Source organism: Saccopteryx bilineata, chromosome 1, assembly GCF_036850765.1.
Source record: "Saccopteryx bilineata isolate mSacBil1 chromosome 1, mSacBil1_pri_phased_curated, whole genome shotgun sequence".
NCBI classification, from domain to species: Eukaryota; Metazoa; Chordata; class Mammalia; order Chiroptera; family Emballonuridae; genus Saccopteryx; species Saccopteryx bilineata.
The window spans coordinates 3,234,823-3,247,234 of record NC_089490.1 but is presented as its reverse complement, the minus strand read 5'-3'; the positions used below and the strand labels follow the sequence as shown (position 1 = coordinate 3,247,234).

At 55.4% G+C, this 12,412-nt stretch overlaps 1 protein-coding gene across 5 annotated transcripts in view; it reads right to left on the bottom strand.

The window, feature by feature from the left end:
• The window catches only part of LOC136321089 (saoe class I histocompatibility antigen, A alpha chain-like), a 40,032-nt gene extending 28,577 nt beyond the window's left edge, over window positions 1-11,455 (bottom strand). The window contains exons 1-8 of one of the 5 annotated variants that reach the window (XM_066254174.1): window positions 11,370-11,455; window positions 10,841-11,125; window positions 10,334-10,609; window positions 9,114-9,389; window positions 8,878-8,994; window positions 8,452-8,484; window positions 8,268-8,315; window positions 7,919-8,115 (exon numbers count right to left, since the gene is read on the bottom strand). In XM_066254174.1, the coding sequence (XP_066110271.1) occupies window positions 8,111-8,115; window positions 8,268-8,315; window positions 8,452-8,484; window positions 8,878-8,994; window positions 9,114-9,389; window positions 10,334-10,609; window positions 10,841-11,125; window positions 11,370-11,427 (1,098 nt within the window). In that variant the 5' untranslated portion in view covers window positions 11,428-11,455 and the 3' untranslated portion in view covers window positions 7,919-8,110. Of the gene's footprint in view, window positions 1-7,918; window positions 8,116-8,267; window positions 8,316-8,447; window positions 8,485-8,877; window positions 8,995-9,113; window positions 9,390-10,333; window positions 10,610-10,840; window positions 11,186-11,369 lie in introns of all 5 variants that reach the window. The other 4 variants (XM_066254171.1, XM_066254170.1, XM_066254173.1 and 1 more) reach the window with 4 other exon arrangements.
• Window positions 11,456-12,412: the final 957 nt, after the last annotated feature.

The window sequence follows — 12,412 nt, the reverse complement described above, 5'->3', positions numbered from 1 at the left end:
ATCATTGGTTATAGAAATCTCTATGTAACTGATTATCTGAGCCTTCAATCGTGTTATTTAGACCGTCCATATCTCTGCATTTTCTCTTTGCTTCAGCTCTTTGTTTTTGAGCATGTGTTAAAACTTTCAGCAACATTATAGATTTAAAAATTTATTTCATTGATCTGAGAAAGAGAGAACTATAAACTCACAGCTCCATTTAGCTGTGCACTCATTGATTGCTTTTCTTTTTTTTAAAGTTTTTATTCTTTTTTAGAGAGAGGAGAGAGAGAGAGGCAGAGCGAAGTGAGAATAGTTGCTTCTCCTGTGTGACCTGACCAGGCAAGCCCAGGGCCTTGAACCACTGACCTCAGTGTTCCAGCTCACTGCTTCATCCACTGCGCCAGCACAGGTCAGGCCATGGGTTGCTTTTCGAACACACCCTGACTGGGAATGAACCCGTGACCTGGGCGCGTGGGGACAATGCTTAACCACTGAGCCGCCCGGCCAGAGCCCAGCACTGCTGATCTTAGTCTCACTGATAAAGGCTGAGAAGGAGAGGGTGGGAGGGACTCAGGAGAAGCAGAGAGGCAGAGAGTTAGAATAAATATTTATCACATCAGCCAAGGAGCGGACCTTCCTGGAAGGAGGAAGTGGACAACAGTGTTAGATGTGCACACGCTGGGGACTGAGACGAGTGCCCCTGGTCCCTGTGCTCAGTGGCTGTGGGAGCCCCTTAAAGAGCAGCTTCTCACAGTGCCCACCCCCCTCCGTCCATGTCCTCACCTCACTGCGGGGCCCCTGTCTCTGCAGTGTCAGAGCCTGTGGGCAGTGGAGAGCTGGGGATAGAGAAACTCCGGTGGCCTCTTTGTGACTCTGGGGTCCTTCCCGGTCCCTCCACCTTCAGTCCCTGGGAGCACATGTCCTGGGCCCGGAATGAGGCTGAGAGACTGCACTCTGTGACTCTGCCCGGAGGCAGGTCTAGAGGACGTTGGGGCGCAGGGACCCAGGAGCCCGGGCTCACTGTGGGGTGACTCACTCCCACGTGCTCCTCACAGCGTCTCCGGGCCACTGCTCACCCCTCAGATGTCCTCCCGTCCTTCCCCCAGAATCCTGCCCCCTCTGCAGTCTGACCTCCGGGCCCTCCCCTCCAGGCAGCAGGACAGACCCGTCTCCCCCAGACCCCTGTGTGCAGGACTGTGTCTATAGTGCAGGTGTGAAGCCCTCAGTGACTCAGTGTTGTCCCTGACACCACAGCCTTTTCCCCGTGTGCAGAGATGTCTGAGGTGGGCGGGACCAGGAGAGGCACAGACATACTGTCACCTATCCCACACCCACTGCTGTTCTTGTCCCCACCCTTCCAAACTCTACTTTATCTTCACTTTTTCTTTCAGGAGCATCCACATCTGCCTGTGGAGATCCCCAGGTGTTAGCTGTTCACTCATGTCTGAGTCCCAGTTGTGGGTTAACATCCTGTCTCTCCCACCAGCCACCTGGCCCAGAGTAAATTATGGGAGCAGGGATGAGTATCGAGTTCATTTGGGGAAGTCTGACATGAAATATTTCACTGTTCTCTTCTGCACGATCTTGGTGGTGAACAGGAACCAGGAGTGAGAGGTGCTGTGAGGATTGGGGACAGGAACCTGGACGTCATAACACTGCATTCTGCATAAGGGTCCCTCGAAGAGGAGGCTCTCTCTGTCTCCTGATTCTCACTCCCTCTCTGACCCTGTCCCGATGTGCGGATGTGGGAGCTCTGGACGTGGGGACGCTTGTCCTCACTGCCCTCCTCCACTCCTCTGGCCGTCCCTGGTCAGGGGACATGGTCCCGCCTGGTCCTGTGGAGGGACCTCCACGGGCTGCACAGCACGACCCTGGGGTCCCGGACATGCAGAGTGACCATGCTGTCCCCTTTCCCGTCGCTGATGGGGAAATGTTTGTCTTCTGCATTTTTTGCTCCTGTGTTTGTCTTTTATTTTGAGGTGTAACTGAATACAACATTATATTAGAGTTGGGTGTTGCTAAGAGAGTAATTTTCAAAAGTTCTTATCACAAGAAAAAAACTTGTAACTATGAATGGTGTTGAATGCTAACTAGGCATATTATACTGATCATTTTATTATGCATACAAATATGAAATTATTATACTGTACACCTGTAATGTCATCTTGATCCCCCTGTGAGAACCCTGTCCTTCCAAAGTCATTTCAGACCACTGGGCACCATTTTGTACACCAGACACACGCACACTGATTTCCTTCTCTGCGGGGGGGGGGGGGAGCCTGGATGATGTCTCACCCCCAAAGCCTCTCTGTGGGGGTAGCACCCCCATTGCATGCAGATGTCCCCAACATCACAGACTTGCTAGATGCTCTGAGTCACCAGACTGGGATGCGTCACTCAATTCTCAACCTGGCTGGTACCTTCTTCTCTGCAGCTATTACTGAAGAGAGTCGAGACCCGTCTGCTGTTACTTGGGAGGGACCACAATGGACCTTCTCTGTGCTGCCCGTGGGGCATCTGCACGGCCTCACTCTCTGCCACAGGCTCGTGGCAGCTGCTGTGTCACCTGGTCCAGGCAGAAGTGCTGTTGTGTCATTACATCAATGGTGTTGTGCTCACGTCTGGCTGTCTTCCCGCCCTGGAGGAAGCAGCTCCCTCTTTGCTGACCCCCCTCCGACAGTGAGAATGGGGGTCAGTGAGCACAGTGTGAGGACCAGCTTCTCTGTCACATTTTCGGGGCTGTGTGGTCGGGTAAGACACAGGTGATGCCGGCCGCGGTCACAGAATAAGTACCAACTTCTCTGTGGCCACAGCAGGTAGAGCAGTTGCAGGAGTGTTTAGGTTTGTTAGGTTATGGGAGGGTCTTCACTCCCCGTTTGGCTCACATGGTGTGGCCCCTCTATGCCCCCCTGTGGAAAGGGCCCTGGGCTGGGAGGAGCACCAGGAGGCAGCTTTTCTGGCCGCTAAGCAGCCTCAGCCAGTGTCTGGGTTCTGGCCAGGTGACCAGAACCAGCTGTGTGCAGCCGGTGTTCACGTGACACCCGTGGGGTGTGGTTGAGGGTTATGGCAACGTCAGGGCAGGGAAAGGACACCACTCAGGTTCTGGTCCCAGCTGTGGGGCGGGGCTGAGGGCTGATACAGTCCTGTTGAACCACAAGTGAGCGCAGGGGCCCAGGCCTGTCAGCAGCAGAAGCCGTAGCAGGACGGCCTCAGGCCACACCGTCACCTCCAGCCCCATGGCTGGCGTGGTGCACTGGGTCACACACTGGCCCAGGAGTGTGGGGCACAGACATCCTCCTGACCACGTGGGGGGCACATCTCCACAGAGAGGCCACCTCTCCTCTAGACCGTTAAGCAAAGGTCTGCAGGCCGTTCCAGGGTCAGTGACATCAACGTGCTGGACAACCAGAGCCCACGCCGGGAACACCGCTGCTGTCCCCCTGTCCACAAGGGGCAGCCGCCTGTTCCTGATGAAGCTGGTGCATTACCGGCTCCCACAGGGGGACCCGCTCTGGAGGCACAGCGATGCTTATTAACCCGAGCAGCCCTGGGGTGCAGGGAGGGATCACGTGATCCCATCCATCACGGCCCCCCCACCCCGGACAAGCAGCCCCTCCACACGGGCACCCTCCGCTCCTCCACGTGCACACCGGGACCTCCACCCACTCCGCCCACGGCAAGGGGTCCTGAGCACAGCTCTCCTCCACCTCTCCGTGTTCCGGGTCAGTTTTCCCCACGTTCCTGACCAGCCCGCCCACCCGGTAGCCCCTGTCCATGAGTCACTGGGCCCTACTCAGGGGCGCCTTTCACACTCCCCTCCCGGGTCTGTTCAGGACTGACCCCGTCCTGGCTGACAGCCCTTCCCGAGCTGTGCAGCGTCAGCTCCCAGGCCCCCTGGTCCTGCTCTGCCTTCTCCTCCTGCGTCTGAATCACAGGAATGTACTTTGGGTTTTGAAAAGTCTTAGTGATTATTTCAATTCAGCTTTTCTAAAAGCTTTCAGTAAGAATAATTTCATCCTGGGTTAAAGAGAATTATTTCAAAACAACAGAAAAGTACACTTTCATGAAAGATGACACCCACAGAGACAGGAGGACAGATCATACGTGCACAGTGGATTTTCAGAGTGAGCGTTGCGATAAACAACACCCACGGAACATTCCCAGCACCCAGGAAACCCTTTCATTATTATTCAGTCATACCCTCCCCCCACCCACCCTGAGTGACCACCATCTTGAGGTCTCACAGCACAGGGAGTCCCGTCAGGTGTGATAGAATGGAACAGTACAGTGGATGCCCCTGGGCACCTGGCTCTCACTCAGCGTTGTGTCCTGGGTCTCATCCCTGTGGCTGTGAGGTTGTAGTGTGTTCACTCTCATGGTCATGGAGGATTCCATTATGTGACAATATCATACTTCTTGTCCTCTACAGCTCATGGGCATTCGTGTTATATTCAGATTTTACAAATTGTGCTGCTATGAATATTTTTTTATATATTTGGCACATATGTGTGCATGTGTACTGGGTATATAACTAGGAGTGGGCATGCTGGGTCACAGGGTGATTGACTTTGTGTAGTAATTTCTGCCAAAGTATTCAAATCCACTGACTCTCACACTAGTAATACAGGGAGGAGCAAAAGTAGGTTTACAGTTGTGAGTACCCGAAACACAGAGTTTATTCTTGCATTATTATTTATTTATTATTGTATTATTTTCCATGTGAACAGCTGTAAACTTGCTTTTGCCAACCCTGTCTATAAGAGACAGAGTAAGTCCGAATTCTTGCCAACAATTGACTTTGTCTGTCTTTTTCATGTTAGCCATTCTGGAGGGGTGCAGATAGCTCATTGTGGGTTAATTTGAATTTCCCCTCTGACTAAACATGTTGAGCAGCTTTCATAAATTTATAGTCCACGTGCATGTCCTTAACAGGAGGGCGGACTGGACTGATGCTAACGACTGAGTGGACTCTGCTCACGTGCCCGCAGGTGTTCTCAGCAGGTAAGGGGAGATGTCCTGGCCGGGCAGGAAGAAGGTTAGAGGACAGGGACTGGGAGACAGGTTCAGGGGGGTTGGCCCAGGACGAGCTGCCACTGCCCACTGCTCCCCTGTTGCAAGTCTGTGGGACCCTCAGAGCTTAGGAGAGAGAGAGGGAAGAAACACGTGCCTGGGGGGAGGAGGGAAGGAGGAGGGGAAGGGAACGGTGTGGACATGACCCCGGGAGAGCCCGCCAGCATCTTTTAACTGTTACGACACTTTTTCTGTTCACGGACCTGTGATCAAAGACCTGTCGAAAATAAAAAATATTTGGCCAGTGTTCCATGATCCTGGCACAGAGCTCCTGAAGCCCTCACTCTTCTGAGTGACAGGAGTGTCTCTGGGAGGCTCATGAGATGGCCCGTGGCTGAGGTCCTGGGTAGCTTCAGGATGGGGCTGGTCACCAGAGACCAAGCTTGATGAGAGGGCTGGAGCTTTCAGCCTCACTGCCCCACCTCTGGGGAGTCCAGTCACCAATGGCCAGTGATTTAATCATCATGTCCACATAGGGAAACTTCCATACAAAACCCTTAACAATGGGGTTCAGAGCTTCTGAAGTAGTGAACACAGTCATATGATGGAGAAGAAGGGAGGTGACATTTTCCAGCTCCCTGGTGACAGAGGCCCTTCTCAACCTCATCATGTCCCTCTTCATCTGGCTGCTCACTGTGTCATTTATGATGACCTGTCACAGTAAGCACAGCACTTCCCTGACCCTCGGAGTTGTTCTAGCAAATTACTGACCTTGAGAGGATGGACCCCCCAACATTCGTAGACAAGTCGGACAGACACGCAGATAACATGGGACTGGACTCTGCAGTGAGGGCTGTCCTGGGGGCGGAGCCCTGAGTGTGGGTCTGATCTCACTCCAGGTACTCGCGTCAGAGTTGAGCTGAACGGGAAGAAACGAGGTGTCTGAGAATCAGAGAACTGGGTGAGTGGGGGACCCTCACCACCTCACAAAGAAACTCAAAAACAGCCAGCAGTGACACCCCTGCCTCTACCTGACATTGGTCACTTGTTCCTCCAGCCACACCTCAGTGCTGCAACACCAAAGTTTACATCTCAGATCTTTGCTGCAAGAGTTGAAATATGTCACTTCTTCATCCCTCAGCCCAGAGCCTGAACTCTCTTCCCACGAGAGAATTCCACACACACACAGTCTGGGGGGAGGCAGAGACCACAGCCCTGTGTAAGAGGGAAACACACGTCCCCAAACATTCCTGCATCTGGACACGGCATGAGGCTCCACCAGTCAGGTGAGAACGGCCCAGACTCTACCTCGGGACGTGGTGACACAGAGGCTGGGACTGTGCACAGCACCTTGGACAAGGGTGAGGGAGTGGCAGGGACAGCGTCCAGCTGCCAGGAGAGCAGAGACAGCAGTCCTGGCCGCAGGACCAGGGTCCAGCATCAGGGAGTCAGGGGTGTGAGCAGTGACATGTGTCCAGCAGCAGGACAGTGGTTCCTGTGTGGGACCCGACCTCGGCTGGACTGTGGGTCTGCTCCTGGCTGTGTGGCCTCAACCTGGACTGTGCTTTTCCCCAAATACTATTAGACCCAATGTCATGTACATACTGCTTTATATCTGAAGTAGATACAGTTGGGATTCCATTGTTTGCTGCAAGAAATCAATCAGGGGAACAGTTTCAGAGAGCAAGTGTTCAGAGATTTTATTACCCTGACCCAGGACCACTTCCTAAATCTTCCACCTGACTCTGCCCCACGGCGGAGAGAATGAGATGTAACTGTGAACATCATATCTTCTTACACACCCCTGGCCCCTCCCAGACCCACCGTCCCTGAGAATTAGGCAGCAGACCAGGAGTCACCGTGTAACCAGCCCTGCAGGTGAGGCTGACACACAGCCCTGTGGGGACCCTGGTCTGGTTCCTGCTACTAAACGTGTGACCTGAAGACCAGCAGCAGCAGCACCAACCTTGTTATAAATCCAGACTCACATTTTGTTCCTGATGGTCTGAGTCTTAAGAAAACGGCAGGTGACCCCTGCGCACAGGGAAGTCTGGGACTCCGTGGTCGCCATGCCTTCTAGACGCGGGGACAGAGCTGTGCCGTCGGCTCTGGTGTGTGTCTGAGCAGATCACTCAGCACTGGGTCCTGGTCAGTCCTTCCTCCTCTGTCTCCTGCAGCCATCACTGCCTGGGTCACCTCCTCCATTGTCAAGGGTTTAACTATCTCTATGTGCTGCCTCCCAAGTCAATTTCTCCACCCAACATCTCTCCTGAGGACCCAGGTTCAAAACCCCAAGGCCACCAGCTTGAGTGTTTGCCCAAGGTGTGGAAGCCCCGGTTTCTATTCGGGGTCAGGGCACACAGGAGAGGTAACTATTTGTTTCTACCCCTCCCCTTCTGCTCTCTCTCCCGTCATACGGGCACAGATGGACTGATTTGAGCGCATTGACCCGGGGCACTGAGGATGGCTCCAGCAAACCTCCACCTCAGGTGTAAAAAATAGCTCATCTGTGAGTATCAGCCCCAGATCAGGGCATCACCAGGTGGATCCTGGTTGGGACACATGCAGGAGTCTGTCTCTGTATCTCCCCTCATCTCATTTAGAAAAAGAAAAAAACTATATTTAGAGTCTTATTTCAATAAGGCAGTAATGTGCTACAGCTCAGCCTGACCTGTGGTGGCCCTGAGGTCACCGGTGCAAAACTCTGGGCTTACCCGGTCAAGGTACATATGAAAAAAAACTATTAAGAGTTGATGCGTCCCACTTCTCCCAAATTTCTCTCTCTCTGTCTCTAAAAAATTTAAAAAAAATTAAATTACAAAAATAAAAAAGTAGCTGCAGCTCAGGGCACCTGAAGTAAAGAAGGGATGTTCTTTTCTCCTGACCAGAGAGGACTCTGCTGGACAGGGAAGTGTGGGGAGGGGACCTGGGGGCAGGGGTGGGCCAGCCTCCCACCTCCTCACACTATGCTGATAGGAATGCAGACACGCTCAGATGCCCTTTGCAGAGAGAGAAGTGAGAGGTTCCTGATGTCACAAACATGGCTGGCGTGTGTGTGTGTGTGTGTGTGTGTGTGTGAAGCATCCTCCGTCATTCAGTCCCCGACAAGGCAGCTGTCTCATGCTGTAGAAGAAAATAATCACAAACAAATTCAGGTCAGTGGCTGTAACTGGTGACATTCTCAATAACGTACGTCATGTTAAAAAATCCCAGAGAATCCCCATCACCCAGACCTGTCCCATCTGTCCCAAACTCTTCCCTCATCAGGGTCTGACCTTCAGAAGCCGTGAGAGACACATCAGAGCCTTGGGCACTGTCACTGCCTGGGGTAGAACACAACAGGACGTGGTCAGAGCCTCCAGGACAGGAGACTAAAGGAGGAACTATGGGGGGTGGGGTCCCCCATGGCTCCCGTCTGTACTGACACAGGGTCTCAGGGGTCACCCCCTCCATACTCACTGGCAGCCTGAGCGTAGCTCCCTCCTTTCCCACCTGTGAGAGACCAGGGAGGAGGCAGGGCCATGAGGTCCTAAAGGTACCCTAGTCCTGGGCCCCAGAGATGTTTCCAGAACTGTGACTACAGACCCAGGGCAGGGTCAAGAAACTTGAGGAAAGTACGTGTGTGGGACTGAACCAAACATCCTCCAGTGGGTCTGTCCTCTCAGGACCCTCCCCTCTGACCTGTGATTGTCATCATATTCATCAAGGTGATAAATCTGTCCCTCATGTTCACACGTGCCTCACGAGTAAGTGTTAGCAAACAGCCCCAGACTGGGCAACCACACTTATGTGGAGATGGTACTTCTCATTAATGAAGTAAATACACTTCTTCCTGGGCTTGAAACACCCTGTGGGACAAGAAACTCAGACCCCACCCTTCCCTACCTGAGCGCCTCCTCCTCCACATCACAGCTCCTCCCACCACAGCTCCAGAGACCACAACTCCAAGGAGAACCAGGACAGCAACGGTGACCACAGTGGGGATGGTGGCCTGAGGAGGCTCTGGGAAGGGAAGGGAAGGTCAGGACCCTGACCCCTAGGCCGCAGCCCCAACCCTGCTGAAGTCCTCCAGAGGCCCCTGCTCCCTGAGAAGAGGCTCTGTGCCCACGTCCCCTCCTCACCCCATCTCAGGGTCAGGGGCTCGGGCAGCCCCTCGTGCTGCACATGGCACGTGTAGCTCTGCTCCTCTCCAGAGGGCAACACCACAGCCGCCCACTTCTGGAAGCTCCCGTCCCCCGCAGGCCTGGTCTCCACAAGCTCCATGTCCTGGGTCAGGTCCTGCCCGTCACGCTGCCAGGTCAGGGTGATCTCCGCAGGGTAGAAGCCCAGGGCCCAGCACCTCAGGGTGACCTCATGGTCAGAGATGGGGTGGTGGGTCACGTGTGCCTTTGGGGGGTCTGAGGACAAGGGTGAGAAAACTCTGTAACTTTGCATCTGTCACAGGCCAGTGCAGCAACACTCATGTGAGCATCTGAGTGGACAGAACAGCTGGGGTGGGTAGGGACACCAGTTCCGACAGAAGCATCTAAAATGATTTCCTAGTTATTATTTTTTAAGTGAGAGGATGGGAGGCAGAGAGACAGACCCCATATATGCACCCCTTACCCCAGACTGAGATCCACCGGGCAAGCCTACTACAGAGTGATGCTATGCCCATCTCAGGCTGTAGCTCAGCAACTAAGCTATTTTTAGTGCCTGAGGAAGAGATCACAAGGGATTCTTAGTGCCCGGGGCCAACTCTTTGGAACCAATCACGCCATGGCTGAGGAAGGTAAAGAGAAAGAGAGAGGAGGAAGAGGGGGTGGAGAAGCAGCTGGTTGTTCTCCTGTGTGCCCTGAGTGGGATCGGACTGGAGCAGCCACAGGCAGGGCTGACGCTCTGCCACTGAGCCCACCGCATGATCTCTAGGTTTTTAGAAAGTTCTAATGTGAGAATGACACAGCCCAGGGTAGGATGCAGGTCTCGGAGGGGAGAAAACAGAATTCTGGTTCTGACGTGGTGGAGGCCAAATGACCCAGAAAAGCAGAGGTCAAGCCTCACACATACTGGGTGGGGGACAGAGAACAAGGCCTGAGGGAGAAAGTCCCCATGTGTCCCAGGGTCATTGGCCAGAGTCAAGGGGAACCGCTGACCGGTTTGTTCAGGGTTGTCTCTTCATCTCCGAAATACTACACCCTAATTGTCCCTGAGGAAAGGGGGCGTCACTGCCTGGTCCTGAATCTGAAAGTCAGGGGACGGAATGTACCGACCCCAAGGACGGTGTTCTGATCCTGGTCCATTCCTGTCTGGGTGTAGGAGCCGCAGCCCGAGGGGAGAGGAGGGCGCCCAGCGGCCCGGGTACCTGCGCGCTGCAGCGTCTCCTTCCCCTTTTCCAGGTAAAGGCGGAGCCACTCCACGCACTCCCCCTCCAGGTAGTTCCTGAAGCGCTCAGCCTCACCGATCTCTTCCCACCTGCGCCGGGTGATCTGAGCCGCCGCGTCGGCCGCGGTCCAGGAGCGCAGGTCCTCGTTCAGGGCGAGGTAGTCGGTACCGTCGTAGGCGAACTGACTGTACCCGCGGAGGAGGCGCCGGTCCTCGGCCACTTCGCAACCAGACATCCCCTGGAGGGTGTGAGACCCTGACCCCGCCCCGCGGTCAGCCCCGCCCACTCGGCCCCGCCCCCGGCCCCGCCCCGACCGCGGGGATTAAACCTAAACTGAATACGAAATCCGGTCAAAGTCTCGCGAGCTGTTCCTAAATGGGGTGGGGGTTTTTGCAGTCTCGGATGGATCTCGGACGCGGACACTTGGGAGACCCCGACCGGTCCGTGGCGATGGGGTCGTGACCGGAACCCGCCCGCGTGGCTCACCGTCCTCGCTCTGGTTGTAGTAGCCGCGCAGGACGATCAGGTACTCTCGGAAAATCTGTTCGTGGCTCTTGGAGTTCCGCGTGCTCCGGTCCCAATACTGCGGGTCCTCCTGCTCCACCCACGGCTGCTCCATCCACGGCGCCCGCGGCTCCACCCTCGGGCTCGCGGCGTCGCTGTCGAACCGCACGAACTCCCTGTCGTCCACGTAGCCGACATCGATGTACCGGGGCTCCGCGCGGCCGGGCCGGGACACGGCGGTGATGAAATATCTCAGGGAGTGGCGACCTGGGGACGGGGAGGGGCTGATAACCGTGACCCTTGGAGGCGTGGTTCCAGGTCCGCGGTCTGCGGGACAGGAGGGGCGGGACAGAGTAAGCGGTGGGGTCAGGACTGGACGTGGCGGAGGTGGGTGTTTAAGAGGATCTGAGGTCAGGACCCCGGTAGTGGACACGCGACCCCACTATCCTGCGCCCCGCCGGGTCCCCTCGCTGCTCCCCGCAGAGGCCGTTCCCCGCCAACCCGCACTCACCGGCCCAGGTCGGGGTCAGGACCCCCGAGAGCAGCAGAAAGAAGGTTGGGGACCCCATCACTGTACCCTACACTGTACAGGTCTGGAGAGAATCTGTGTCGGGCGGGTCCGCGAAGGCAGTATAACCCGGACAGCGGTGACGCTGATTGGCTTCTTTTGAAACCGGTCACCCAATAGAAGTGAGAACTGTGGCCGCGTCATTAGTATCCTGGAAGGAGAACCCCACACAAGTGAGAGGCAGAAGTAAAATCGGGGAGATGAGGACTCCCCAACACTGACCTTCCCCGCCCAGACTCCGCCCTCGGACAGAGACCCTGAGAGCCAGGCCTGGGCACCCGGGACTGTGCCCTGACCCCTCCTCCTCCGGGCTCTCACTTGGGCTCTGTCGATGGGGATGAGGAGAATTGGGGTGGTCAGTGTTAGTTCCAGTGGGTGGACATGTTCTTTCTTTATTTTTTTTGGGGGGGTATTTTTCTGAAGCTGGGAGAGACAGTCAGACAGACTCCCGCATGCGCCCGACTGGGATTCACCCCGCACGGCAGGCCCACCAGGGGCGACGCTCTGCCCAGCAGGGGGCGTCGCTCTGCTGCGACTGGAGCCACTAGAGCCTGGGCAGAGGCCAAGGAGCCATCCCCAGCGTCCGGGCCATCTTTGCTCCAATGGAGCCTTGGCTACGGGAGGGGAAGAGAGAGACAGAGAGGAAGGAGGGGGTGGGGGTGGAGAAGCAAATGGGCGCTTCTCCTATGTGCCCTGGCCGGGAATCAAACCCGGGTCCCCTGCATGCCAGGCCAACGCTCTACCGCTGAGCCAACCGGCCAGGGCAGGTGGACATGTTCTTGAACCCCTGATTGTGAGGTGCAGTCTGAGGTGAAGGAAGAGTGTAAGAGGGAGTTTGTGAATTCACTGTGGACCTTTATGTGGTGGACGTGCATTCACACCAGGTCTCAGGTTTGCCCAACACCTGCTTCGGGAGAGAATTTCTGGAGCACCAGGTGTGACCGTGACACAGGGACCGTCTTCTGTCCTGCTGTGAGGACAGAGGG